General features: G+C 46.2%; 1 protein-coding gene across 4 annotated transcripts in view; it reads left to right on the top strand.

The window, feature by feature from the left end:
• Positions 1-26,864, top strand: part of LOC142495606 (disintegrin and metalloproteinase domain-containing protein 9-like) — a 124,846-nt gene that overhangs the window by 76,169 nt on the left and 21,813 nt on the right. For all 4 annotated transcript variants that reach the window (XR_012801776.1, XR_012801775.1, XM_075601297.1 and 1 more), the window contains exons 14-18: positions 12,276-12,471; positions 13,293-13,398; positions 18,898-19,078; positions 19,757-19,843; positions 19,951-20,065. Coding sequence is in view for 2 of the 4 variants with exons in the window: in XM_075601297.1 (XP_075457412.1) it covers positions 12,276-12,471; positions 13,293-13,398; positions 18,898-19,078; positions 19,757-19,843; positions 19,951-20,065 (685 nt within the window). In the remaining 2 variants the exon portion in view is untranslated. The remainder of the gene's footprint in view (positions 1-12,275; positions 12,472-13,292; positions 13,399-18,897; positions 19,079-19,756; positions 19,844-19,950; positions 20,066-26,864) is intronic.

Raw genomic sequence — 26,864 nt, 5'->3', positions numbered from 1 at the left:
GATGACGTCACGCGGCCGTGTGTCTAAGTCTCCGCCTGTGGGAGGCACCAGCAGCTCCTTCAGGCTTTCCTGTTGCCTGGTTGCCGCGCAACCCGCGTGCGTGCACGATGTGCGTCGCGGAGTGTCGACGTCACGCAGCCGTGCATGCACTGCCCTGGCAGTGCGTGGCCGCATGGCTCTGCCCCGTGATGCGTCCTCGGATCGGTCTCTGCGCGGAGTAGCGGTAGGTGTGACAGTATCCCCCCCTTGAGGGGAGACCTCCGGGCGACCCAGAGATGGTTTCTCAGGGTGCCTACGGTGGAAGGCATAGATGAGACGGTTGGCATGTACCTGACGATGAGGGATCCACTCTCTCTCCTCTGGGCCATAGCCTCTCCAGTGTACAAGATATTGCAATCCTCCTCTGGACATTCTAGAGTTGAGGATGGTCTGAACCTCGTATTCTTGTTGGCCATCTACCAGTATGGTTTGCGGAGGTTTAGGTTGTCCTTTGGAGGATGAGTCTTGTAGACAAGGTTTGAGAAGGGATGAGTGAAAGACGGAAGGAATCCTCATATTCCTAGGCAGTTCAAGCCGGTAGGCTACTGGGTTGATCCTTTTGGTGATGCGGAAAGGGCCGATAAAACGTGGTGCCAGTTTGGGTGAGGCTACCTTTAACCGAATGTTTTTAGTAGATAACCAAACCCTTTGTCCTACAGAGTACCCTGGGACCTCTCTTCGGTGACGATCTGCTTGTCTCGTGTAATATACCAGCGTGCTGTAGGTTCCGATGGATCTTCTGCCATAGGTCTTGTAAGTGACGAATCCTGTCCTCTGCGGCCGGGACTCCAGACTTAGAGATGAGAGAAGGAAGTGCCGACGGATGGAAGCCATAGTTGACCATAAATGGTGACTGTTGGGATGATTCGTTCCGAAGATTGTTATGGGAGAATTCTGCCCACGGGAGCAGTTCCGCCCAGTCGTCTTGAGTGTCAGCAACAAAGCAACTCAAAAATTGTTCCAGAGACTGATTGGTGCGTTCCGTCTGTCCATTGGTCTGGGGGTGATAGCCTGACGAAAAGTGTAGTGTGACGTCCAGACTCTTACAAAACGCCCTCCAGAACCGGGAGATGAACTGGGATCCTCTGTCAGACACTATGACCCGAGGGGTCCCATGGAACCTGAAGATCTCCCTGATGAAAACTTCGGACAACATCGGTGCGGTGGGTAGACCCTTCATAGGGATGAAGTGTGCCTGTTTCGAAAACCTGTCCACCACCACAAGTATGGGGTCCATGCCTCTAGATTTGGGCAACTCAACGATAAAGTCCATAGATATGTGTGTCCATGGACGTTCTGGGATGGGTAATGGTTGAAGGAGACCCGCAGGTCTGTTGTGTGGCGTCTTGTTCCGAGCACAAGTAGAGCATGTAGCTACAAAAGCTTGTATGTCTCTCCGCATGTGGGGCCACCAGAAAGTGCGTTCGATGAACTCAGTAGTTCTTTTGTTACCAGGATGGCCTGCAGTTTTGGATGAATGTCCCCACTCCATGACTCTCCTCTGGAAAATACGGGGGGTGAACAACCGATCCTCCGGAACGTTGAGTCCTGCCGGGATGTTGTTCTTGGTAATCTCCTTGGTAATCTCCGTCAAGGCACTAAAAGTATTGGCTGCCAAAATGTAAGTGGAAGGGAGAATGGTCTCCTGTTGTTCCACCTTGTTATCCTCTACCAGGAACTGTCGCGACAAGGCGTCGGCTTTAAGGTTCTTAGACCCAGGGATGTAAGAAATGAGGAAGTTGAAGCGAGTAAAGAATAAGGACCATCTTGCCTGGTGAGATCCTAGTCGCCGTGCTCCCTCAATGTACAGTAGATTTTTATGGTCAGTTAGTATCGTAACTGGCGTCTCCGTGCCTTCCAGTAAGTGCCTCCACTCCTCTAAGGCCAGTTTGATAGCGAGGAGCTCCCGGTTACCTACGTCGTAATTCCTTTGGGCGGAGGAATTTTTTTTAGAAAAATACGCACAAGGGTGAAGTGGGGCTTGAGGATTCTTTCTCTGGGAAAGTATAGCACCTGCTCCTACATCGGAGGCGTCGACCTCTAAAAAAAAAGGTAACGAAGGATCTGGGTGTGTTAAGATGGGTGCTGAGGCGAATGCCGTCTTTATCCTCTCGAAAGCCTGAAGAGCTTTCTCCGACCACTTCGTAGGATCAGCTCCCTTCTGAGTGAGCGCCGTGATGGGTGCTACTACCAATGAGAATCCTTGAATGAACCTCCGGTAATAGTTGGCGAAGCCGAGGAACCTTTGGATGGCCTTGAGGGAGAGGGGACAGGGCCATTCGAGTACAGCCTTGACCTTGGTAGGGTCCATAGCAAGGCCGGTGTCCGATATGATGTAGCCGAGAAAGGAGGTAGATCTTTGATGGAAATGGCATTTCTCGAACTTAGCATACAAGTGGTTCTCTCTTAAGCGCTGCAAGACTTGTTTGACATGAGTAGTATGTTCAGGCATGGATCTGGAAAATATTAGTATATCGTCCAGGTATACTATTACATGATGGTCCAGAAGGTCTCTGAAAATGTCGTTGACAAAGTCTTGGAAGACAGCAGGAGCGTTACACAATCCAAATGGCATGACCAGGTACTCGTAATGCCCGTCGCGAGTATTGAATGCTGTCTTCCATTCGTCTCCTTGTCTGATTCTAACCAGATTATAGGCGCCTCTGAGTTTCAGCTTGGTGAAGATCCTGGCTCCTTGGAGTTTGTCGAATAATTCAGCTATCAACGGAAGGGGGTAGCGGTTCTTTATGGTGAGTTTGTTGAGACCGCGATAGTCAATGCAGGGTCTGAGGGTTCCGTCCTTTTTTTTGACGAAAAAAAATCCTGCCCCAGCAGGTGATGAAGATTTTTGAATGAACCCCCTCTGGAGATTCTCCTGAATATATGTTCTCATAGCCTGGGTCTCAGGAATAGATAGTGGGTATGACCCTCCTCTAGGGGGAATGGCACCGGGTAGGAGATCGATAGGGCAATCGTACGTCCGATGTGGCGGAAGTAGTTCTGCTTGGCGTTTGTCAAAGACATCGCGAAAATCTTCATATATTCCTGGCAGCTGTATCCTGTCAGGATCCGTGACCTCCAGACCTGCCACTGCCTTAGGAGCAGACATGCAATGTTCCAAGCAAAAAGAACTCCAACGTAGTGGCGTGGCCTCTGTCCAGTCAATGACTGGATTGTGGATCCGGAACCACGGAAGTCCCAGAATGATGTCCGTGGAGGGGGTGTGAATAACATCCAATGTTATGGTCTCGGAGTGGAAGTCGCTGGTCGAGATCTTAAGAGGCGCAGTTTGCAAGGAAATGATCGCGGGCTGCAAGGGTCGTCCGTCAATGGCTTCAAGGGCTACCGGTCGATCTTTGGGTACCAACGGTATTTTATTCTTGATAGCGAACTCTTGGTCCACGAAGTTTCCCCCTGACCCTGAATCCAGAAAGGCCTGTGTCTGTACTGTGAAGGTCTCACCGAATATGGAGATGGGTAGATAAATCCTAGTAGAGGGTTGAGGAGGGGGAAAAGTTGCAGTGCCCAGCGTGATCCTCCTTATACTCACTGGGCTTTGGCGTTTCCCGGTTTCAGCGGACAGTTGAATACCAGGTGGCCGTTATTGCCACAGTAGAGGCACAGTCCTGCTCGTCTTCTCCGTTGCCTCTCGATAGACTAGTCCCTCCCAGCTGCATGGGTTCATCTAGGACGGGAGTTGTGGAGAGTAGAGGGCCTATGGTGGAAAAGGAAGACGATTGTATACCTCGAGGGTGTTTGTTTTTCTCCATCCTTCTCTCTTGGAGGCGCTGATCCATCCGGATGCACAGGTCTATCAGGTCCTCAAGCCCAGCGGGGCGATCCAGAGCTGCCAGTTCGTCCTTCAGCCGTTCGGACAGACCCTGCCAGAAGACTGCAGATAGAGCCACATCTCCGAAGCCACCGTCCGAAAGTCCAGGGCATAGCGAGCCACAGTACGGTCTCCCTGAGAAATATTAAGCAGAGTAGATGCGGCCGTAACCTTACGCCCTGGAGTGTCAAACACCCTTCTGAATTCGGTGATGAAGAGAGCGAGGTCAGAGGTCAAATCAGGGCATTGCTCCCAGATAGGAGATGCCCATGCTAGAGCGGCGTCAGTCAGCAAGGAGATTATGTATGCGACCTTTGATCGTGAAGAAGGGAAGTGAGAGGGCAGTAGTTCAAACTGTATGGAGCACTGGTTCAGGAACCCCCGACAACCGTTGGGATCCCCTGCATACCGGTTGGGCGCAGGTAGTCGTGGCTCAGAGGTAGGTGTGGTGGGAGCAGGAGTGGCTGCGAGTGGGGCGGTGTTGGTGGTAGATACTGTTAGACGTCTAACTTGTTCAGTAAGGGTATCAACGTCTTGTTTAAGTTGGGAGACTAGTTGTTCCTTCAGTGTGAATGATCCGGTAAGTTGCCGGAAGCATTCCTCATGGGTGTCTAGGCGTCGGGCCACCTCAGCGGCGTCCATGTTTGTTGGGCTGAGCATATTGTCATGCTGCGCTCACCACAAACAGGACGGAAGACCGCGGGGCTGAGGTGGGGATAGACAGACACCGACCCACAACCACGCAGTCCTGTCCGGAATGCGTAGTCCAAGTCGTACCGCGTCGTAGGGTTGGAGAGGTAGACATAGACATGGCTCCTGGTTGAAGCGGTGAGGGAGGGGATCCCTGCAGCCGAGGTCTCTCTTACCTTCATGGCAGTGGCTGGAGCTGGCTGGCTCCTCTCTCTTCCTGCAGCTGAGGGGGGGAGGGAGCTTCCTCTTCCTCTCCAGCAGGCACCGGAGTGAGGCGAGGTGAAAGGGGGTGGGGTTAGGGGCTGGCTTCCTCTTCCTGCTGCAGCTTCTCCTCTGTCCCTGGCTGCCGGTACAGGAAGGGGGGGTGAAGCAGATTCCTCTCCGTGCTGCAGCTTCTCCTCTGTCCCTGCGGCTGCCGGTGCAGGAAGTAGGGGGGGAGATTCCTCTCCGTGCTGCAGCTTCTCCTTTGTCTCTGCGGCTGCCGGTGCAGGAAGGAGGGGGGGGGGGGAGATTCCTCTCCGTGCTGCAGCTTCTCTTCTCCCTGCCGGTGTAGTGCGGTGTAGGGAGAAGCTTGTGGGGAGCGCAGATGTCACCACATGTGGGGGAAAAATATATATATAGTGTAGTATGTTTAAACAGATTCAACAATCAGTGACGCGACGCAACCGCGGGAGCAGGGCTGGTGGCATGAACAAGCTGCGCATCTATTTTGTTACGTGTCTATGCACATAGTGCCTAATGTAAGTGCAATACTTATTGCCTTGATAAATATTTACTGGAACATGCAATGTTGCACTAAGTGTGTTCTCTTTTCATTGAGGGATTATGCTGCTGACTCCTGTTATTTCACACTGACTGAGTCTACCATTTCATATCCACCGCCGATCTTTCACTGGGAAAGTGTGAGTTCCCAATCGTGATTCTTTGATTTGATTGTTGAATCTGTTTAAACATACTACACTATATATATATTTTCTTCACATGTGGTGACATCTGCGCTCCCCACAAGCTGCTCCCTACAGTCTACGACAGGAGGAGTTGGATCTTCTCCACGGAGGGTTGAGCAGCGAAGTTCACTATTATATTTATTTTTTATTTTTAATCGCTTATACCTAAGAGCACTTTTTTATAAAAGGTTTATATAAGATTTATTATTCAGTATATTGCACCTCGATTAGAAGCGCCTCACATTCTCTGTTTTACAGGTGTAGTGCGGTGGGCTGGTCTCCAGCACAGGACGGATGGGCTGTGAGGGGGAATCCACACACTCGCGGCATCCCTGCAGGCCAGCCACGCGACGCACTGATTGGGAACCACAGAGCTAGAGAGATTTTTATTTATTTTTTGGTGCAGGGGATTTTTTTTTTGGAGAGCAGGGGAAATCTACTGGCCACGAGCCAATTTCCACTCGCCAGGTGTGAGTGGGGGAATAGGTTTGTCGAACACTGTATATATATACACAACCTCCATACAACTGATTCCAGTCAGAAATTATTAACACACAAGCCCAGCAAGCTCAAACGCTCAAACTGAAGCATTATTTCTTGTAATTATTACCATGTATGTTCTGTCATTTGGATGTAGCACTGGGCACCCCCTGTCGCTTGCTATATATATATATATAACCTTTCCATCCTCCTTCAAACATGCAACAGTCATACCATTACTCAAAAACAGCAAGCTTGACCCTACCTGTCTTTCTAACTATCGACCTGTCTCCCTCCTGCCTTTTGCCTCTAAACTCCTTGAACGTCTTGTATTCTCTCGCTTGCTCCATTTTATCAACACCTATTCTCTCCTAGACCCTCTACAATCTGGCTTCCGCACTGCTCACTCCACAGAAACAGCCCTCACTAAAATAACTGACGACCTCCATGCTGTCAAAGACAGAGGTCATTACACTCTGCTCATATTACTCGACCTCTCTGCAGCATTTGACACCGTGGACCACGCTCTTCTCCTTCACATTCTCCATACTCTTGGTATCCGGAATAAAGCTCTATCCTGGATCTCATCCTACCTCTCCCATCGTACTTTCAGTGTCTCTTCTGCTAACACCTCCTCCTCCTCTATTGATCTCTCTGTGGGGGTACCCCAGGGCTCTGTCCTGGGACCTCTTCTCTTTTCTCTGTACACACTCTCTCTAGGTGACCTAATAACATCTTTTGGGTTTAAATATCACCTCTATGCTGACGACACACAAATATACTTTTCAACACCCGACCTCACACCTGCTGTACAAACCAAAGTTTCCGAATGTCTCTCTGCTATATCATCCTGGATGGCCCTCCGCCGCCTTAAACTCAACATGGCTAAAACAGAGCTCCTCATACTTCCTCCCAAACCTGGCCCTACTACCTCCTTCCACATTACTGTTGGAACTACGATCATTCACCCAGTAGCCCAAGCACGCTGCCTAGGGGTCACACTCGACTCCTCTCTCACATTCGCCCCTCACATTCAAAACATTTCTAAAACTTGTCGCTTTTTCCTCCGCAATATAACAAAGATACGCCCTTTCCTCTGTTGCTCGACTGCTAAAACTCTGACTCAGGCCCTCATTCTCTCCCGTCTTGATTACTGTAACCTCCTGTCCGGTCTTCCTGCCTCTCACCTGTCTCTCCTACAATCTATCCTAAATGCTGCTGCCAGAATCAATCTACTCTTTCCTAGATCTGTCTCAGCATCTCCCCTCATGAAATCCCTCTCCTGGGTTCCGATCAAATCCCGCATCTCACACTCCATTCTTCTCCTCACTTTTAAAGCTTTACACTCTTCTGCCCCTCCTTACATCTCAGCTCTAATTTCTCGCTATGCACCATCCCGACTCTTGCGTTCTGCTCAAGGATGTCTTCTTTCTACCCCCTTTGTATCTAAAGCCCTCTCCCGCCTTAAACCTTTTTCACTGACTGCCCCACACCTCTGGAATGCCCTTCCCCTCAGTACCCGACTAGCACCCTCTCTATCCACCTTTAAGACCCACCTTAAGACACACTTGCTTAAAGAAGCATATGAATAGCACTGTGAATATTCTGAACACATGATACATAAAGCTTGGCCCCCTGCAGACGCACTTACCAGAACTCCCTCCTACTGTCTCTGTACGTTCTCCCTACCTACCAATTAGACTGTAAGCTCTTCGGGGCAGGGACTCCTCTTCCTTAATGTTACGTTTATGTCTAAAGCACCTATTCCCATGATCTGTTATTTATATTATCTGTTATTTATTTGATTACCACATGTATTACTACTGTGAAGCGCTATGTACATTAATGGCGATATATAAATAAAGACATACAATACTATATATATATATATATATATATATATATATATATATATATATATATATATATATATATATACAGTGTTCGACAAACCTATACATTTGCACGCCCCGGGCGAGTGGATTTATAATCGTGGCGAGCTCCTATTGGCCCAAGCAGCACATGTGTGGTACTAGGTGGCGAGTATATTTTGTGTTCGGCGAGTAGATTTTTTGGTGATTTGTCCACCACTGTGTGTGTGTGTGTGTGTGTGTGTGTGTGTGTGTGTGTGTGTGTGTGTGTGTGTGAGTGTGTGTGTGTGTATATATATATATATATATATGTGTGTGTACAAAGGCAGATGTCACTCGCAATAAAGGTAGAAAGCCGGTGCTTGTCCCATATAATATTGAATAAAAATGGAGATTCCTTACCAGGCAGACCAGGAGTCCAAGACCACGCAGCAAGAACCGAGACAGCACTCAGATTGATATCAAATATAGATGTATTGAAAAAAGGCACATACAACCGACGTTTCGGTCCTGAAACAGGACCTTTCTCAAGGGAGTGCTCACCCTTAAGTGACAAAAACCACCATTATATACCCACATACAACACCATTAGCAAACAGTGATAGGTTAACAACCTGCCCCTCCTCTCTGGATCAGCTGAAAGCAACTATACACAAAACGATCTAAATGACATCATTGCTATGCAACCTATAAGACCCGGAGTGTCTGTATGGGGGAACCCTTACAGCAGAAGCCCGTGATCATGCGCAGGTGTGCAATGTCAGGCGCGAGTGTAAATGTATAGACCCATGCGCCGAGATACAGCGTCTAGTATCGTCATAGCGATACCACAAAAGGAGGGGACCATCGCGCATATGTGTACTAATATGCCAAAGCACGGAGCGCGAGAGAGCGACACCATTGCGCATGCGTACAGGGACGGAATATGAGCGTCTCAAGTTGCCATGGTGATACAATACCGGGGCAGTCATTGCGCATGTGTGCGCTGACAGTCTGTAACACGGAGCGCTTGAGACTTAGTTGCTTTATTTAATTATTTCAACCTTATCAGTTTATCTTACATTTGCTCCTTTTTTGCCTCCCCTGTACACTTCTGCCATTGTCCTTGACATGGCCCTCAGTATACCCATCGGTCTTTATTGTTTATTATTATTCCCCCTTTTTTTCTAATTTGTCTGGTTTCTTTCCCTCATTTCCTACCTTCCCCTTTCCCATTATGCTTTTGTAGTTTCCTTTGTTTTTGTCCCCCTGTATGTTGCTTCTCAACCCCCCCCCCCCTTTCCTTTCCCTTCCTTGCCTACACACTCATGGTTTTTATATATTGCTTTTTATCTTTATTCAGCACTTTGGTGTTCACACTGTATTGTGCCCCCTCAGGATGCATTATCTCATGCTCATTAATGTTTTCAGTTTACCCTAAGGCTGTGCGTTTAAGCTGCGTTCATACTCTACCAGTTATTCTGGCTTTTACATGCTATACCTGCACGCATGCGCAATGGGCTTCCACTCGCGCTCCGTGTTACAGACTGTCAGCGCATACATGCGCAATGACTGCCCCGGTATTGTATCGCCATGGCAACTTGAGACGCTCATATTCCGTCCCTGTACGCATGCGCAATGGTGTCGCTCTCTCGCGCTCCGTGCTTTGGCATATTAGTACACATATGCGCGATGGTCCCCTCCTTTTGTGGTATCGCTATGACGATACTAGACGCTGTATCTCGGCGCATGGGTCTATACATTTACACTCGCGCCTGACATTGCACACCTGCGCATGCTCACGGGCTTCTGCTGTAAGGGTTCCCCCATACAGACACTCCGGGTCTTATAGGTTGCATAGCAATGATGTCATTTAGATCGTTTTGTGTATAGTTGCTTTCAGCTGATCCAGAGAGGAGGGGCAGGTTGTTAACCTATCACTGTTTGCTAATGGTGTTGTATGTGGGTATATAATGGTGGTTTTTGTCACTTAAGGGTGAGCACTCCCTTGAGAAAGGTCCTGTTTCAGGACCGAAACGTCGGTTGTATGTGCCTTTTTTCAATACATCTATATTTGATATCAATCTGAGTGCTGTCTCGGTTCTTGCTGCGTGATCTTGGACTCCTGGTCTGCCTGGTAAGGAATCTCCATTTATATATATATATATAGGTCTTCCCTGAAGCACCCTTATTATCATACAGACAACCCCATAATCTCAAGAATATTATGGTGAGGAGTAAAGTATTCAGCAGTACAACTGAATGCGGGACAAAACCATGCCAGGACCCAAGATGCAAAACCTGCGCAATGCTCTACACAGCGGACACAATACAAATACCACACAGGAATTGGGAATACAAAATCAGAGGAAGGTTCACCTGTTCTTCCAGCAATGTCGTGTACCTCATCATGTGCATGAAATGCCCAGGGGGCTGCTACTACATAGGTGAGACAGGGCAGGGGCTAAACAAGAGAATGAACCTGCATCGCCACAGCATCACACGCGGTACAAGAGACAGTCCTGTTGCCGATCATTTCTCTGACTCTGGCCATAAGATGAACGATCTGAGGGTTGCCATACTCAAAGGTAATCTTAAAACCCCGAAAGAGAGACGGTTGCATGAATACAAATTTATGCAACTGTTCGGGACACTTAGCAGTGGCCTAAACAGAGATCGAAATTTTATGAGTCATTACTGACAGTAGTGAACTCTCGTCCCATAAGCGCTAAAGGCCATGTCTGTACATACTGTGCTATATGTATGCACACACAGCTGTCTCTCACACATACTAATACTCCTTGTTTTTCCATCCCTATACACCAATAGGGACCACTAAGTATCCACACACACTTTTAGTTGTGCTACTAACTCTCACATTTCCACACCCACCCACACCATTTATATCCAGTCCCACTCCACACACACCTTGTGTAAAGCACTGTATATACTGTGGGCTCTCCATTCATTTTTATTCACACTGATACACATACACACTCTTTCTTCACTTGCTTTCAGTAACCATTTAACACCTCTAGCCATAAAACACATCCACACCGGGGGAAGGAACAGCACAGATAACATTCCAAGAGACACTGTTTATAAGTTTACCTTTTGCTTCATTCATTGTAACATCGCCGGAAGAAGAGATCAGTGTATCTCGAAAGCTCGCACAAATAAAAGCATTTCGTTAGCCACAGAACGGTATCATCTATTTATTTATTTTTATTATTGAAGCTCGGCTAACACGGTACTGATACCTCTACATGTATATATATATATATATATATATATATATATATATATCAAACGACAGGGGGTGCCCAGTGCTACATTAAAATGACAGAACATACATGGTAATAATTAAACTAATAATAATGCTAATACTACTACTAATAAAATGTTTTTTAGTTAGATAACTAACTAACACTGCATCTGTTCCCTATACCTCTGTATGAGGGGGAAGAACCATAATAGATTCCTTACCTGCAGCAAAATGAGATCCACCATTAAAAAGGGGGAGTCATTTGTATGTAGCACTGGGCACATCCTGTCGTGCTATATTCACTTGCCACAGCCTTCTGACACTCTATGTGACATTACATATAGTCAAGATTAGGTGGGTGTGGGCGTTTGAGCTTGCTGGGCTTGTGTGTTAATAATTTCTGACTGGAATCAGTTGTATGGAGGTTGTGGCACCTCCCCCAGAGCTCACGTCACCTCTCCCTTTTTAATGGTGGATCTCATTTTGCTGCAGGTAAGGAATCTATTATGGTTCTTCCCCCTCATACAGAGGTATAGGGAACAGATGCAGTGTAGTGTAGGACTTGCACTTATTATGGTTTACCTTGACGTTTGGTGTGCAGTCTTGTGATGCTTTGGCCAAAATATCTAACTAAAAAAACATATTTATTATTAGTATTAGCATTATTATTAGTACTGAAGCATTATTTCTTGTAATTATTACCATGTATGTTCTGTCATTTGGATGTAGCACTGAGCACCCCCTGTCGTTTGCTATATTCACTTGCCACAGCCCTCTGGCACTCTATGTGACATTACATATAGTCAAGATTAGGTGGGTGGGGGCGTTTGAGCTTGCTGGGCTTGTGTGTTAATATATATATTCCTCTCTCTCTCTCTCTCTCTCTCCGCTGTTTATCTCTCTGGCAGCAAAGAGTTTAAATGTCCAAGGCCATATTTACTAAGAAGTATTCTTCTGTAAGACAACTAAAAGCACTAAATGGTTTCTTAGGAAGCAGCACTGCTCATACAGTATGCAACTTAATAGTTTCTGAAAAGTATGAAATTTTTCCATTAGTAGTTGATTTGTAGATCCCATTGCAAGATGTCAGAATCAGCACCCTATTTGTATAAATTATGAAACGTTATATTTTTGCATGGGGCTGTGCCACTGTACCATCATTTTGTTTCTGACAGTTTGCTCTCAGAGGGACTGAGTGCCGAGAAGAATCCAACGAGTGTGACCTGCCCGAGTACTGCAACGGGACTTCACAAGAATGTCCTTTCGATTTCTACATCCAAAATGGGTTTCCTTGCATCCAAAGTGGGGCCTACTGCTACAGAGGAAAATGTCAGAGCCATGACGTACAGTGCCAAAAGCATTTCGGACCAAGTAATTTTTCTGGGTTTCTACATTCATTATGTCCAATATTTACTAAGGGATTCTATTCATAAAACACTTTCCAGCACCAGAAGACACATGGCAGCCCATTAAAATGAATGGAACATAAGGGGCTACATTTACTGAAGTCTTCTACCTAAGGCCACCTACAGGGGGAAGTAAAGGGACATCTGTATAGGGCCTGGCGGGGGATAAGGGGGCCCGCCCCACAGGTCCAAACCTAGAAGTTAGATTCTGAAGGAAGTTGGGCCTAACTTCCACTATCGGCCGCCTGGGTGGGCCCCTCTCTGATGCTTGGTAGGGTCCGACCCTCCGCTCAACAGGTAGGGACATGGAGGTCTGAGGGCTGACAGAGAGTGGGAAACTGAGATATGAGTGGCGGAATCTGAAAGAAGAGAGAGGGGAGTCTGAGTGAGCGAGAGGGTAGGAGCCAAGGGGATAGTGGACACCCACTCCTTTAACAACCGGTGGAGATTCTACTCTTGGGCCCAGGAAAAGCTGTTGGCGGCCCTGCTTCTGCCAGAAAGCACCTTCCGGCAGTGAGGAGTGTTCCAGCTAAAGGTATTGTATCATAGAAGACTTCTGAGACATTGAGGCAACTCAATGTATTACTACCTGGTAAAACATTTTTATAAATAAATAATTATTGGTAAATATCAGCCAAGGTGTCATATAGACCTGGAAATGTTTATGGAATATCATTGGATTGAGTTGAATGGGCTATGTCTGCCAGTGCTGGAAGGTGCCTGAGGGGAGATTGCCATGGCAGCAGAAACCTAATAGGCTTGGAAACTAATATTTTGTCTTTTCAGAATCAAGATCTTGTCCACTTGATAGTTATGTAGAGATTAATACTCAGGCCGACAGGTTTGGGAATTGCGGTTTCAAAGATGGGAGTTATATTGCCTGTGCACAGGGGTATGTTACAAAAGCTTCATAAAACTTATTTTATCTTTAAAGTAGAAATTGGTTGTTGCAGCAACACTGCAACCGACTGTGCCTCAGCAGACCATGGGGTAAATTCTATATGCTCCAAAGCTACAGATTGGGCTGTTTTCGATCAAAAGTCCCCATTGAAGTCATTGGGGACTTTCATCCCAAAACGCGTTCGGAGTATGTACAATTTACTCCTAAGACTTTGACTCTATAAATTCAAAAGCGGCCGATCGCACTTCAGAGTATATGAAATCATCCACTAAGTATCATAAGCTATGAAACACTTCGCTGTAATTACAGTGGCCGATGATGTAATTCCCTTGAAATATTTGATTTGCATGTATTGTCCAACTCCTTGGTTAAAATGCTATCACAAAATGGTGGTATTATACTTGATTTCCACAAAGCATCACCCTTTTTTTTTTACCCATTTAAAGAAAACAACCCCAACCCTTCCTGTTATTGTGGCACAAATATATCACAAACCTTTTCAAACAGAAACCATCACTTCTTAAATTTTTTATTTATTCCATTTGATTTTTTTTTTACATTTGATACTAACAAATAATGTGAGACAAACAGAATCTATTTTAGATGGAAATGCTACTAGTAAAATATAACTTTTCTTTTTTTCCTACTTAAAGCTTATATAGTCTAGTAGTGAATTGTAATAATAGTATTTGTCACTTGAGTGCATTTCCCCAAAAATTGGGGTAGGGGAGCTTAGTTGGTGGAACTTGCCCCGGGCTTAAACATATCTAGTTTCTCCTCTGCCCTTGTACTGTACAAAGAAACTGCTTTCCTACAGTTAAGAAACAATATCAAAGGACACAGTTGCAGTATGAGAAAAAGGAAAGATGGACGTGGCTGTCCATTTACTGAAGCCTTCTGGCTGCAAAGCTATGGGAGAACCAGTGCAAAAAAAAAAAGAACCTGATTTAACAAGGAAAAATAATTGAATTGAAAGAACTTGGAGTTTTTCTTTGGTAAATGTGGTGCAGTTATTTTGCACTGGTTTTAATCCCGTTTTGGTCCCTCGAGACTTTAGTAAAACAAAAAACGTTAGTTTTTGTATGTATGTATATTTGACTATTGCCAACCAGGTACAGTACGTAGAGCATTATAATGTTTACAACAATACAATACAGAGAATATAATACCACAGGTGGGATATGTGCATCAAGACATAAAAAATGTAACATTTGGAGAAAGGAGTCCCTGCCCTGAAGAGCTTACAATTTTATTGGCCTATGGGGAGACGAACAGAAACCGTAGGAGTAGATTTGAGTGCAGTGAGGAAGACTGTGCGGGTGAGGAGAATGAGAAATGAAAAGCCACCATAGGAGAGAGTATTCTCTGTAGCAGTTAGAATAAGGCTGGGGCTATGGTAATGCAGAGCGAACAAACTGCCTTATGGCAGTGTTTGCGTCCATGCGGCGTGCGGGCGCGTCCACGCGGAAGTAGGAGGGGGAGCGCGTTGCGTGAGAAATCAGTTAAACTGATTTCTCAGCACAACAGACAGGTCACGTGAGCGGTTCGCCAAATGAGGGCGAACCAGCTCCGTGACACCCCTATGAACGCCCCCAGGAACGCCCCACATGGCTCGTCCACCATGGGCCAGGGAAAGCACCCACTTTCCCACAGCCTCAGCAAGGGCGAAGGCACCATGGCCCCAGCCTTAGAGGGCAATGTTTTAGGCTGCATCCACGCTGGCGCTGAGCGTGCAACGCTTGACATGTCCCCGCTCACGCGGGAACGTACGCTCTCCCAAGCTTAGTGCTTGGGGAGACAGTTAAATTTGAGTTTCGAGCGTAAAGCAGGGTCACATGACCCTTCTCTGACCAATGACAGCCCAACAGTCCAATAACCAATCCCAAAGCAGCCTGTAGCCAACCAACATAGTGCAGCACATTTCCTGCATGTGAATTGAGCCACAATAAACTTTTGATTGTGTGCAGTACTGCCGGGTTGTCATGCATGTTCTCACAACCCAGGGGGAGCATGAAGGAAAAAACAACAGAGAAAATACAAACTAAGTGCAGACTGTATAATTCAGTGTGACAATGTGTGAAAAAACTTGGCTCTCGTGTGCAGCCTACTCACAGGATAGCAGTAAGTTATGGGCAAATACAGGATCTGTGGAATCTGTAAAGTCTTCTAGATGTAGACAGGATGCCTCTCACATTCATGAATCAAGTGGATGGGAACATGGAAAAATAGAAAGAAATCTCCATGGTGCAGATCAATGGTAAAAAAGGATAACTTTATAATGTGGCTAAAAAATGCGCACTTACAATGTAAAAATTAAACATAAGCATTTGGCACTGTAAAAAAAGCTGTGTGTGCTGTGCACGCGCATAGTAAGTGGAACTTCTTTGACTTTTGTCACAGAAATTGACTTATAATGCGCATGCTCGGCACACGTGTCAGTCAGTGTATGTGTCAGTCAGTGAGTATGTATGTGAGTCAGTCAAAGAGTATGTATGTGTGTTTGTTTGTGTGTGTGTCAGTCAGTGTATGTATCTGTGCCAGTCAGTGTATGTATCTGTGCCAGTCAGTGTATGTATCTGTGCCGGTCAGTGTATGTATGTATGTCGGTCAGTGTGTGTATGTGTGTCAGTCAGTGTGTGTATGTGTGTCAGTCAGTGTGTGCATGTGTGTCAGTGTGTGTGTGTGTGTCAGTCAGTTAGTGTGTGTCAGTCAGTGTGCGTGCGTATGTGTGTCAGTCAGTGTGCGTGCGTATGTGTGACAGTCAGTGTGCGTGCGCGTGCGTCAAAGTGTGCATGCGTCAGTGTGTGTGTATGTGTTTATTGGCACCAGTACCAGCATCATGAATGTTGAGCGGGTGGGGGAGCTCACAGGGGGGTGGGAGGAATAGGCACATCATTCAGGGGCGGTGTTCGGTACATCACTGGGGTGTGGGTGCGTGCGTCAGTGTGTGTCAGAGTGTGTGTGTGTCAGAGTGTGCGCGTGCGTGCGTCAGTGTGTGTCAGAGTGTGTGTGTCAGTGTGCGCGTGCGTGCGTCAATGTGTGCGTGCGTCAGAGTGTGTGCGCGTGCGTGCGTCAGAGTGTGTGTGCGTGCGTCAGTGTGTGTGCGTGCGTCAGAGTGTGTGCGTGCGTCAGTGTGTGTGCGTCAGAGTAAGTGTGTGTATGTGTCAGTCAATGTGTGTATGTGTCAGTCAATGTGTATGTCAGTGTGTGCGTGTCTGTCAGTGTGTGTGTGTCTGTCAGTGTATCTGTATCTCTCTGTGTGTACACACCGTATGTCTCTCTGTCTGTGTCCTGCCCCCTCTGCCCCCGTGATGGACGGCTAGCAGGACCAATCCTTGCACTTCCTGGGCGGGTCCACTCTACGCGTTTCGCCCAATAGGACAACAGGCTTCGTCAGGAGAAGAACCGTAAGTGACGCGACGGAGCTCAGTGCGCTAACCGGAAGTGACGTATTGCATCGGGGAAAGCACTGGAGGTGATCCTGACAGCATCACGGCGAACAGCAGAGAAGCAACGTCGGTGCGGTGAGCGGTGGCCATAACCCTATTACTCCTGAGTCACTTGTTACAGTGCCAAATGCTTATGTTTAATTTTTACATTGTAAGTGCGCATTTTTTAGCTACATTATAAAGTTATCCTTTTTTACCATTGATCTGCACCATGGAGATTTCTTTCTATTTTTCCAAGTTTTTTCACACATTGTCACACTGAATTATACAGTCTGCACTTAGTTTGTGTTTTCTCTGTTGTTTTTACCTTCATGCTCCTCCTGGGTTGTGAGAACATACATCGATCATCTGGGACCAGTGAAGACAGTCCCTTCCAGAGGGTTTGAGCAGGGGTTACAACTTCTTATATACACCTGATTTATTGCATTATTATTAGTCACTTATATTCACGCACTTTATTATAAGTTTAAAAATCATTTATTCACTTAAATATTGGTGATCACTAGTATTGTTTCAGCGCCTGTTTTTACACCATCACCTTGTCACAATTGGGTTGTCATTCATGACACAGTGTAATATGTCATGTGTTCTTGTTCATCTGAGGTTGTATTTACCTAATTTTAAGACCTGCTAAGGAACAGATGATTGTTATTATGTCCTGATATGTAAAACCATAGAATTCAAAGAGGGTGTACTTTCTTTTTCACACCACTGTATATATTATAACAAGCCATGCAGAAATTGAACCCTCGATCTTTTCATATACCAGTCCCCTGCTCTAAGCACTACACCACAATGTGGATAGATAATTATCCTCTATAAATAACCCCATGGTTGTTTGTATGGTGTTCTAATTGGGTGATTTACTGCAGTGTTAAGGTTTTTCAAAAAGTCAGAACACCCTCTGTGGTGTAGCAGTTAGAGAATTTGGAGGTGGGAACGGGGGAGGGAGAGAGGTGGGAAGTGGGAGAGAGAGCGGTGGGAAGGGGGAGAGGGAGAGAGGGAAGGGGGAGAGAAAGATGGGATGGGGGAGAGAGGGAAGGGAGAGAGAGGAGGGAAGGGGGGAAGGAGAGAATGGAGGGACACAGACAGACACACACACAGCCCCGATCCAGACAATGACACGCCCCCTTCCTTAATAGTCATGCCCCCCACGCTCCTGCTCTCAAATCATTGCAGGACAGCCGATGCTTGGAGACTTGGTGACGTCACCGCTCTCCAGCATGAGCGTGCTCAGTGCTAGCGTGGACGCAGCCTTAGACAGAGCAAGGCAATTTAGAGAGGGAGAGGTCATGCACAGTTAGGACATTATTAGAGAATGTAGCATTCCAGGGGGCACCTGACAAAAATGGGAGGATAGTGAGAGACGGGGAATAGATTCTGTTTGATCAGCAGGGATAAGAGGTGAGCGAGCACAAGAACAAGTAAGAATATGGAAGGGGCCACTGTTAGGAGACATATCTCTAGCAGCAAGTAGCAGAAGTAGGGAGAGAGAGGATGTGAGAATGGGAATTGTAGGAGTATATCTTGCCTTTGGGGAGAAAAAGGGCGGTGGAAGTAATGAATGTTGAAAGGAGAAAAGTGGAGTGACGGTGCAATGTATATGAAGTGTGGGCTATAGGGCAGATGAACATGAAGGAACATGAGAGCTCAATAAGGAGAGGTGATGCTGTAGAAAGAAAGCGTAACAGGGTTACCTGTGAGAGAATAGGCATAACGTTCTGTATAAAATTGAGGTTGTAGAGAAGCATGTGGAAATTAAGTGCAGATAATGAAGACTAGACAATGGTATTACTGGTCTTGTTTATGGGGTAGACGTTAGCATCTGTACAGTTCTCTATAGTTCCACTCCTGTTAAACTCCATATTGTATGTCACTTAAAACTATTGGCACATTAAAGATGGAACAATTCAAAGTAAGCAATGCTGCTAACCCCCTGCTATGCTGTGTCCTCAGTCTGTCTCTAAATATATAGTTCTAAGAAGTCATCCCGGTATTTATGAATTTGTTGTAAAATCTGCCAACACTTCTTTATGTGCAGGGATATGTTATGTGGGAAATTGGTGTGCCTGTACAATGATAAATACCCAGTATCTTCAATGAAGGGGTACATCATATACAGTAAATTTGGTGACAAGTGCATATCAGTAGACTACGAGCAGACAGAGGAAGTAATGGATCCCTTCTACGTGGAAAATGGAGCCTCTTGTGGAGTTGATAAGGTACCACAAAACATCAAGGCTGTAGCTGTTGGAGGGATGTGAAACACATCATCCTGTATTGTAGTTCATAACAGCAGAACAATATCATCAAATTCAGTCATTATATACACACATTTTAAGTTATGGTGGGTGAAAAAGGCGACAAAAAACCTCCACCGTTAGCATATAGCCAATAAAGAATATCACTTGTGAGCACAATCACATGTCTTAGACAGGTCTGCAACCCTGCCTTTCACCATTATCACCTAGCATACAGTGCTTCCACTGCAGCAAGGGATACTGGGAAATGGCATGCAAATGAGCATACAATGTGTAACCTTTTGCCTGAAATCCATTTTTACATGGAACCTTATAAGCAAAGCATTGTTATGTGTATATATATATATATATATATATATATATATATATATATATATACACACATACTGTACATATATATATATATATATATATATATACACATACTGTACATATATATATATATATATATATATATATATATATATATATATATATATATACTGTACACATATATACACAGAGACAGATGTATATAGATCTACATAGGGAAAGATAGATGCGTATAGATATGCTGGGGATATGTGTGTATGATTTACTTTATATGGTACAATTGTTAAGTGTTTTTAAGGTAATCATGGCAACATTTAATTTTTTTAGATATGTTCAAATAGAAAGTGTGTAAGTTCGAAGGAGAATGGAACGGATCCTGCATGTAATTCAACTGTGCAATGCAACTCTCGGGGTGTAAGTATTCAGAAGTATTGCTTAAAATCCTAGGCTACTTAATGTGCAGAGCCCATTGTCATTGTTTTTGCCTGTATAGCATATTATACATGCATTCATTCTTTCAGTTTTGCAATAACCGCGGTAGCTGCCACTGTATCGATGGCTGGGCCCCTCCCGGTTGCTCTAAAAAAGGAGGAGGAGGAAGCCTCAACAGTGGACCAAGGGTTACCAGATTTATAGGTTAGTGACTTACACTCATGTTAACCCCTTCGAGGCTGTAAAGGTGACACCTACAAGTTATATACTAAACAAAAACTTGCCTATGGCATGTTCGCAATGAGGCAACCCTTACCCAGCTATAGAAAGACCGTTGCAGGTCACACGCTGTAATTTCCAGGCAGAGGTTACCACCTTGTAGTTTCCAGGGTGGGGCCCTACAGAATGGTACTTCACACTACTGTGACTTCCAAGGCTCTTATTCAATACACTCTACACACAGAAGACTATTAAAATCCCAATGATGTTTGCAGAAATACATTGCAATAATTAATATTAAGGGGTCCAATTAGTAGGTATAAAATAAGGTACAGATATTTTAACATAAAAATGTGGTAATAGAAATTGTAATAGTTTGTTATTGTGACACAGTAGCCAGTGGCTCCCAACCTTTTTTTTTACACTGCGCATCCTGTTTGAAAATCTTATTGCTCACTCATCACAATGCATGGTTTGGCATGTTCACAAGAAGCGGAATGAAATGTGAGAAACAATGGTATTCTCTATGCAAATGACTTCTAATCCGCTTCTTAAAAAAAGTGACAAACAGCCAATCCACCAGGTTTGTACTTGCTTTAGAAGTGAAATGACCTGAGGTGGTGCCAACTTCATCCCCAATCTGATTTATGGGTTTTGCTCTCTCAGCCAAACTTATATTTCAGGCTCAGTATGTAACTTTAGTAACGGTTTGCTTAACGGAGCTACTAGAATAGCAGTTGTGGGCAAAAAATTAAGTTTGAGGCTTTTTTGACAAACCAATCGGATTGTCAGAGCAAGAGTGAAACCACTTCTAAACAAAGGAGTTTAGACGCGGTTTAGACTTGCGATAAGGGCTTACAGAGTAGCAAAGTATGCCATTCGGCTTCTAAAAGGCACTTTAGAAGCGATTTCTCAAACTTCAGAGCTACTTCAATAGGCTCCTATGGGGCTTATTCTAGTTGCTTCGATAATGTAATAGCAGAATCAAAAGTATTGTCATGTTCATAGCTCACAGTATGACATTTGTGAAAAACAGTGTTTTCTATTGCAAATCGCATTTTCTATACCATTTGTTAAAAGTGAAGTACTGTTCGATTTCATAGTTGCTTTACAAGCGAACTGAACGCCAATCTGGAAGAGCTGCGCCGAGCGAGAAGAGAGAAGTGATTCCGCTCTCTGTATCTCCCTGCACAGCTCTAACAGACGATCACAGTTTTTATTTACAGTTAAGTCCGGAAATAATTGGACACTGACACAATTTTCATAATTTTGGCTCTGTACGCCACCACAATGGATTTGAAATGAAACAACCGAAATTCAATAGAAGTGCAGACATTCAGCTTTAATTCAAGGGGTTGAACAAAAATATCGTATGAAACGTTTAGGAATTGCAACCATTTTCATACACAGTCCCCTTATTTCATGGGCCCAAATGACAAATTAACACAATCATAAATAAAATGTTAATTTTTAATACTTTGGCGAGAATCCTTTGCAGGCAATGATTGCTTGAAGTCTGGAACGCATGGACATCACCAAACGCTGGGTTTCCTCCTTTGTGATGCTTTGCCAGGACTTTACTGCAGCTGTCTTCAGTTGTTGTTTGTTCGTGGGTCTTTCTGCCTTAAGTTTTGTCTTCAGCAAGTGAAATGCATGCTTGATCGGGTTGAGATCAGGTGATTGACTTGGCTATTGCAGAATATTCCACTTCTTTGCCTTAAACAACTCCTGGGTTGCTTTCGCAGTATGTTTTGGGTCATTGTCCACCTGTAAAGTGAAGCTGAATTTGGCTGAATCCGAGCAGACAATATATTCCTATAAACTACAGAATTCATCCGGCTGCTTCTATCTTCTGTCACATCATCAATAAACACTAGTGACCCAGTGCCATTGTAAGTAATGAATGCCCATGCCATCACACTGCCTCCACTGTGTTTTACAGATGATGTGGTATGCTTTGGATCATGAGCCGTTCCAAGCCTTCTCCATACTTTTTTCTTCCCATCATTCTGGTACAGGTTGATCTTAGTTTCATCTGTCCAAAGAATGCTGTTCCAAAACTGGGCTGGCTATTTTAGATATTGTTTGGCAAAGTCTAATCTAGCTTTTCTATTCTTGAGGCTTATGAATGGTTTGCACCTTGCGGTGAACCCTCTGTATTTGCTCTCGTGAAGTCTTCTTTTTGTGGTTGACTTGGATAATGATATGCCTACCTCCTGGAGAGTGTTCTTCACTTGGTTGGTGTAACGCTCGGTCTGCCCACAAGCCAGACGAGACCCCGGGACTGAGGTGGAAAGGGATAATACCACACACCAAATAGTAAACGGGGGCACGGCCGGAGTGTGGAAGTAGCGTAGATGGTCCGGGTAACAACAACAGAAAGAGTACCGTACTTGCCAACTCCAGCGGTGGTAGGTATAGTCCGTAAGCCAATGGTCGTGGAATGGAGAGAGCAGCGTAGTTGAATGTCTGTAAGCCTGGGTCGTGGAGTGGAGAGAGCAGCGAAGTAGATTGTCCGTAAGCCGTGTCCAAGGGATATAGAAGTCTGCAAGGTAAAGGGTCCAACGCCAAGTCCAAGTGTACCAGAGAGCAGCATAAACGAAGTCCAAAGCCAAAGGTCAATATCCAGGGAGGTCAGCAGAATATCCAGGGACAGGAACAGGGACTGAAAGACAAAAGGGGCCAGGCAACAGCAGACAGCACCAAGGTACAGAAGCTATGCAGAGCAAGGAGGTAATGGTGAAGGGAGACTAAATAAGGGGTTGGGACCTATCAGAGGAAGGGGAGGAACGGAGGAGTGGTCAGAGGAAGGACCTGATAGGAGGGAAGTGTTTGGAAAGCTGGGGCCTATGGGAGCAAGGGGAGGAATGGAGGAGCGGCCCGGGGGAGGACCTGATAGGAGGGAAGTGTTTGGGAAGCTGGGGCCTATTGGAGCAAGGGGAGGAGCGGCCCGGGGGGAGGAGCGGCCCGGGGGGAGGAACTGATGGGGGGAAAGGTGTCTGGGTAGCTGGGGCCTGTTACAGCAAGGGGAGGAGCGGCCCAGAGAAGAGCCTGATGGGAGAGAAGGGCCTGGGGGACGGACCTGACAGGGAAGCGACAGGGAAGCGCGTGGAGTGTGCGCCGCGTCATCGGGGGTGGAGTCAGGTGCCCGGCGCCAGAAAATGTCAGCCTGGGTCCACGCGCGCCCGTAGGGGTGACGCGCGCGACCCGGAAGTGTGGGGACAGTGGGAGAGGGAGCCGCAAGGAGCGAGGTACGCCGCCGGGGAGCCTGGGCGGCATGTAAGGGAGGTAAGGAGGCGCTGGCAGCGGGTATGCCCGCAGCGCGGATCCTTACAGTACCCCCCCCCTCGAGGGTCGGACTCCGGACGAACCATCCAAAGTTTGAGGGGAAATTTTTGGTGGAATCGTTTGAGCAGAGATGGAGCGTGAAGATCCGTATGCGAGACCCAAGAACGGTCCAGAGGTCCGTATCCTTTCCAGTGGACCAGAAATTGGAGTTTGCCCCCGGAGATGCAAGAGTCAATGATGGACTGGATCTCGAACTCCTGTTGTCCTGGTACAATGGGGGGAGGAGGCCGAAGTGACGGATGATTGAATCGTTTGCCTTGGATAAAGGGTTTCAACAGTGAGACATGGAACACGGGAGAAATCTTCATAGAGTGCGGCAGGCGACGCTGATAGGCAACAGGATTAATTTTTCACAGAATAAAGAAAGGACCCAGGGAGACAATTTAGGGGTTGGGGCCTTCAGGTTGATATTTTTAGAAGAAAGCCAGACCTTATCTCCAGGTACGAACTTATGGGCCTCCCGACGAAGCCTATCTGCTTATCTCTTTTGTCTTAGCACAGATTCTTGTAAAACTGTTTGAATCCTCCTCCAAGACCCCTGTAGAGTGGATACCCTATCATCAGCTGCAGGAACTCCGGACCTAGGAGAATACATGGGAAGACGGGTAGGATGAAATCCGTAGTTTACAAAAAACGGTGATTCTTGCGTGGACTCGTTTTTTTAGAGAGTTAATCGCAAATTCTGCCCAAGGGAGCAACTCGGCCCAATTATCCTGAGAATCAGAAGAAAAATAACGCAAATACTGTTCAAGGGACTGGTTCATGCGTTCAGTTTGCCCATTCGTTTGGGGGTGGTAGCCTGAGGAAAACAGAAGGGTAATGCCCAACCTCTGGGAAAATGCACGCCAGAATTTAGAAATAAATTGAGTACCCCGATCCGAGACAATGGACCACGGGACGCCATGAATACGGAAAATCTCCTTTACAAAGATATCCGACAAAATACTGGAATTGGGTAGACCCTTGAGGGGAACAAATTGAGCTTGCTTGGAGAATCTGTCCACAATTACAAGAATAGTAGTCATACCATTAGACGGGGGAAGATCCACGATGAAGTCCATAGCAATGTGACTCCAAGGACGGTCCGGGACCGGGAGTGGTTGCAGAAGACCAGAAGGCTTTTGACGGACCGATTTGTTTTGTGCGCAGACTGGGCAAGATGTGGTGAAAGCTCTAATGTCCTTTATCATATTGGGCCACCAGAAAGTTCGCTGAATGAGATCCATAGTCCTTTTGAACCCGGGATGACAGGCAGATCTGGAGGAATTACCCCATTCAAGAATCTTGGGATGAAAACGTGGAGCTGCGCAAAGGCGACCATCAGGTACTTCTAGCCCTTCGGGGACCTGTGTTTGAGACTCCAAAATCTTATCCAGTATGTCAAAAGAGGCGGCAGAGATAAACAATTGGGGGGACAGAATACTCTCCGGAACCTCCTATGACTTCTCCTCAGTGATAAACTGACAGGACAACGCATCTGCTTTGATATTCTTTGTCCCAGGAATATAAGAGATGGTAAAGTTGAACCTTGAGAAGAACAATGCCCAACGAGCTTGACGAGGCCCAAGACGGCGAGCACCTTCAATGTAAGAAAGATTTTTGTGGTCTGTCAGGATCAAAATGGGTTCCTTGGTTCCTTCCAGAAGGTGTCTCCACTCTTGTAGTGCCATTTTGATGGCCAACAACTCCCTGTTCCCCACGTCGTAATTTCTTTCTGCTGAAGAATTGTTTTTAGAAAAAAAACCCACAGGGGTGTAGTTTATTTTCGGGGGTGGTTCTTTGAGAGAGACCCGCACCGGCTCCCACGTCGGAGGCGTCAACTTCCAAGGTAAAAGGGAGGGTGGGGACGGGATGTCGTAGAATGGAGCCGAGACAAAGGCCTTTTTAAGGGAATCAAAGGCCCGGCTGGCCTCCATTGGCCAAGAAGAAGGATCGGCCCCTTTCTTGGTAAGGGCCGTAATGGGTGCCACCAACGTAGAAAACCCAGCAATAAAATTCCTATAATAATTTGCGCAGCCGAGGGAACGCTGGATCGCCTTTAACAAGTTAGGTTGTGGCCATTCGAGTACAGAATTGAGTTTCTCTGGATCCATGGAGAACCCTTGATCCGAAACGATATATCCCAAGAAAGTAGTTGAGGATTGACTTCTCCATCTTGGCGTAGAGCTTGTTGGCCCGTAAACGAGAGAGCACCATCTTGGTATGGAGAATGTGTTCCTCGAGGGTTTTGGAAAAGATAAGGATATCATCCAAGTAGATAATTACAAAAGAATTCAAGAGATCACGAAAAACGTCGTTCATAAAGTCTTGGAAGACTGCAGGGGCATTGCACAACCCAAATGGCATCACCAGGTACTCATAGTGACCGCTACTCGTGTTAAACGCGGTCTTCCACTCGTCTCCACTGCGGATTCAAATCAGGTTATACGCCCCCCGTAGATCGAGTTTGGAGAAAATCATTGCTCCTTGTAGCCTATCGAAGAGCTCCGGGATAAGAGGCAAAGGGTAGCGATTTTTGATGGTGATCTTGTTTAGACCACGGAAATCGATGCACGGGCGAAGCGTCCCATCTTTCTTTTTTACAAAGAAGAATCCTGCTCCGGTGGGAGAGGTGGACTTCCGGATGAAGCCTTTTTTAAGGTTTTCTGTGATATACTTGGACATGGCCTCAGTCTCAGGCAGGGACAATGGATAAGACCTGGCTTTAGGAAAAGGGGCACCCGGAATTAAATCAATCGGGCAGTCGAAGGAGCGATGAGGGGGAAGCTCTTCAGATTTGGCCTTACTGAAGACATCCAGGAAGTCAGAATAAACATCTGGTGAGGTGGAGCCCTGCGGGGATCGGGTCTCCAACACGGCCAGTACCGCAGCGGGCGGAGATGAGGATTCCGCCTGGCAGGATGTCAATTGTACGGGAAACTCGGCAGTCCAATCAATGATGGGATTGTGTAGTTGCAGCCATGGTAAACCCAGAATGATTTGAACCGAAGGGGAATGGATGACATCAAAAGAAATGAGCTCTAAATGTCCATCCTTCAAAGAAAGCTCAATAGGAAGTGTCTCCAAAGAAATAAAGGCTGGCTGCAGGGGTCGTCCATTGATGGCCTCCAATCCGACTGGAAACGCCTTCTTCCGGAGTGGAATATTGTGCTGTACAGCAAAAGCCTGGTTAATGAAATTCCCTCCGGAACCAGAGTCGAGGAAGGCCAGAGTGGGAGTTTGGGTGCTGGCATACTTGAGAATAACAGGCAGTAGGAGGCGTTTGTGAAGGACCTGTGCGGGAGAGGGAGAAGAAGAGATGGTACCCAGAGGGATTCCCTGGTACCTCACTGGGCGTTGGCGTTTCCCGGCCTCAAGGGACAACGCAGCACAATGTGCCCAGGAGATCCATAAAAGAAGCACAGGGCTTCGTTTCTCCAACATACTCTTTCCATGG

This window comes from Ascaphus truei, chromosome 5 (genome assembly GCF_040206685.1).
Source record: "Ascaphus truei isolate aAscTru1 chromosome 5, aAscTru1.hap1, whole genome shotgun sequence".
Classification (NCBI taxonomy): domain Eukaryota; kingdom Metazoa; phylum Chordata; class Amphibia; order Anura; family Ascaphidae; genus Ascaphus; species Ascaphus truei.
This window is presented reverse-complemented; position numbering and strand designations above follow the sequence as displayed.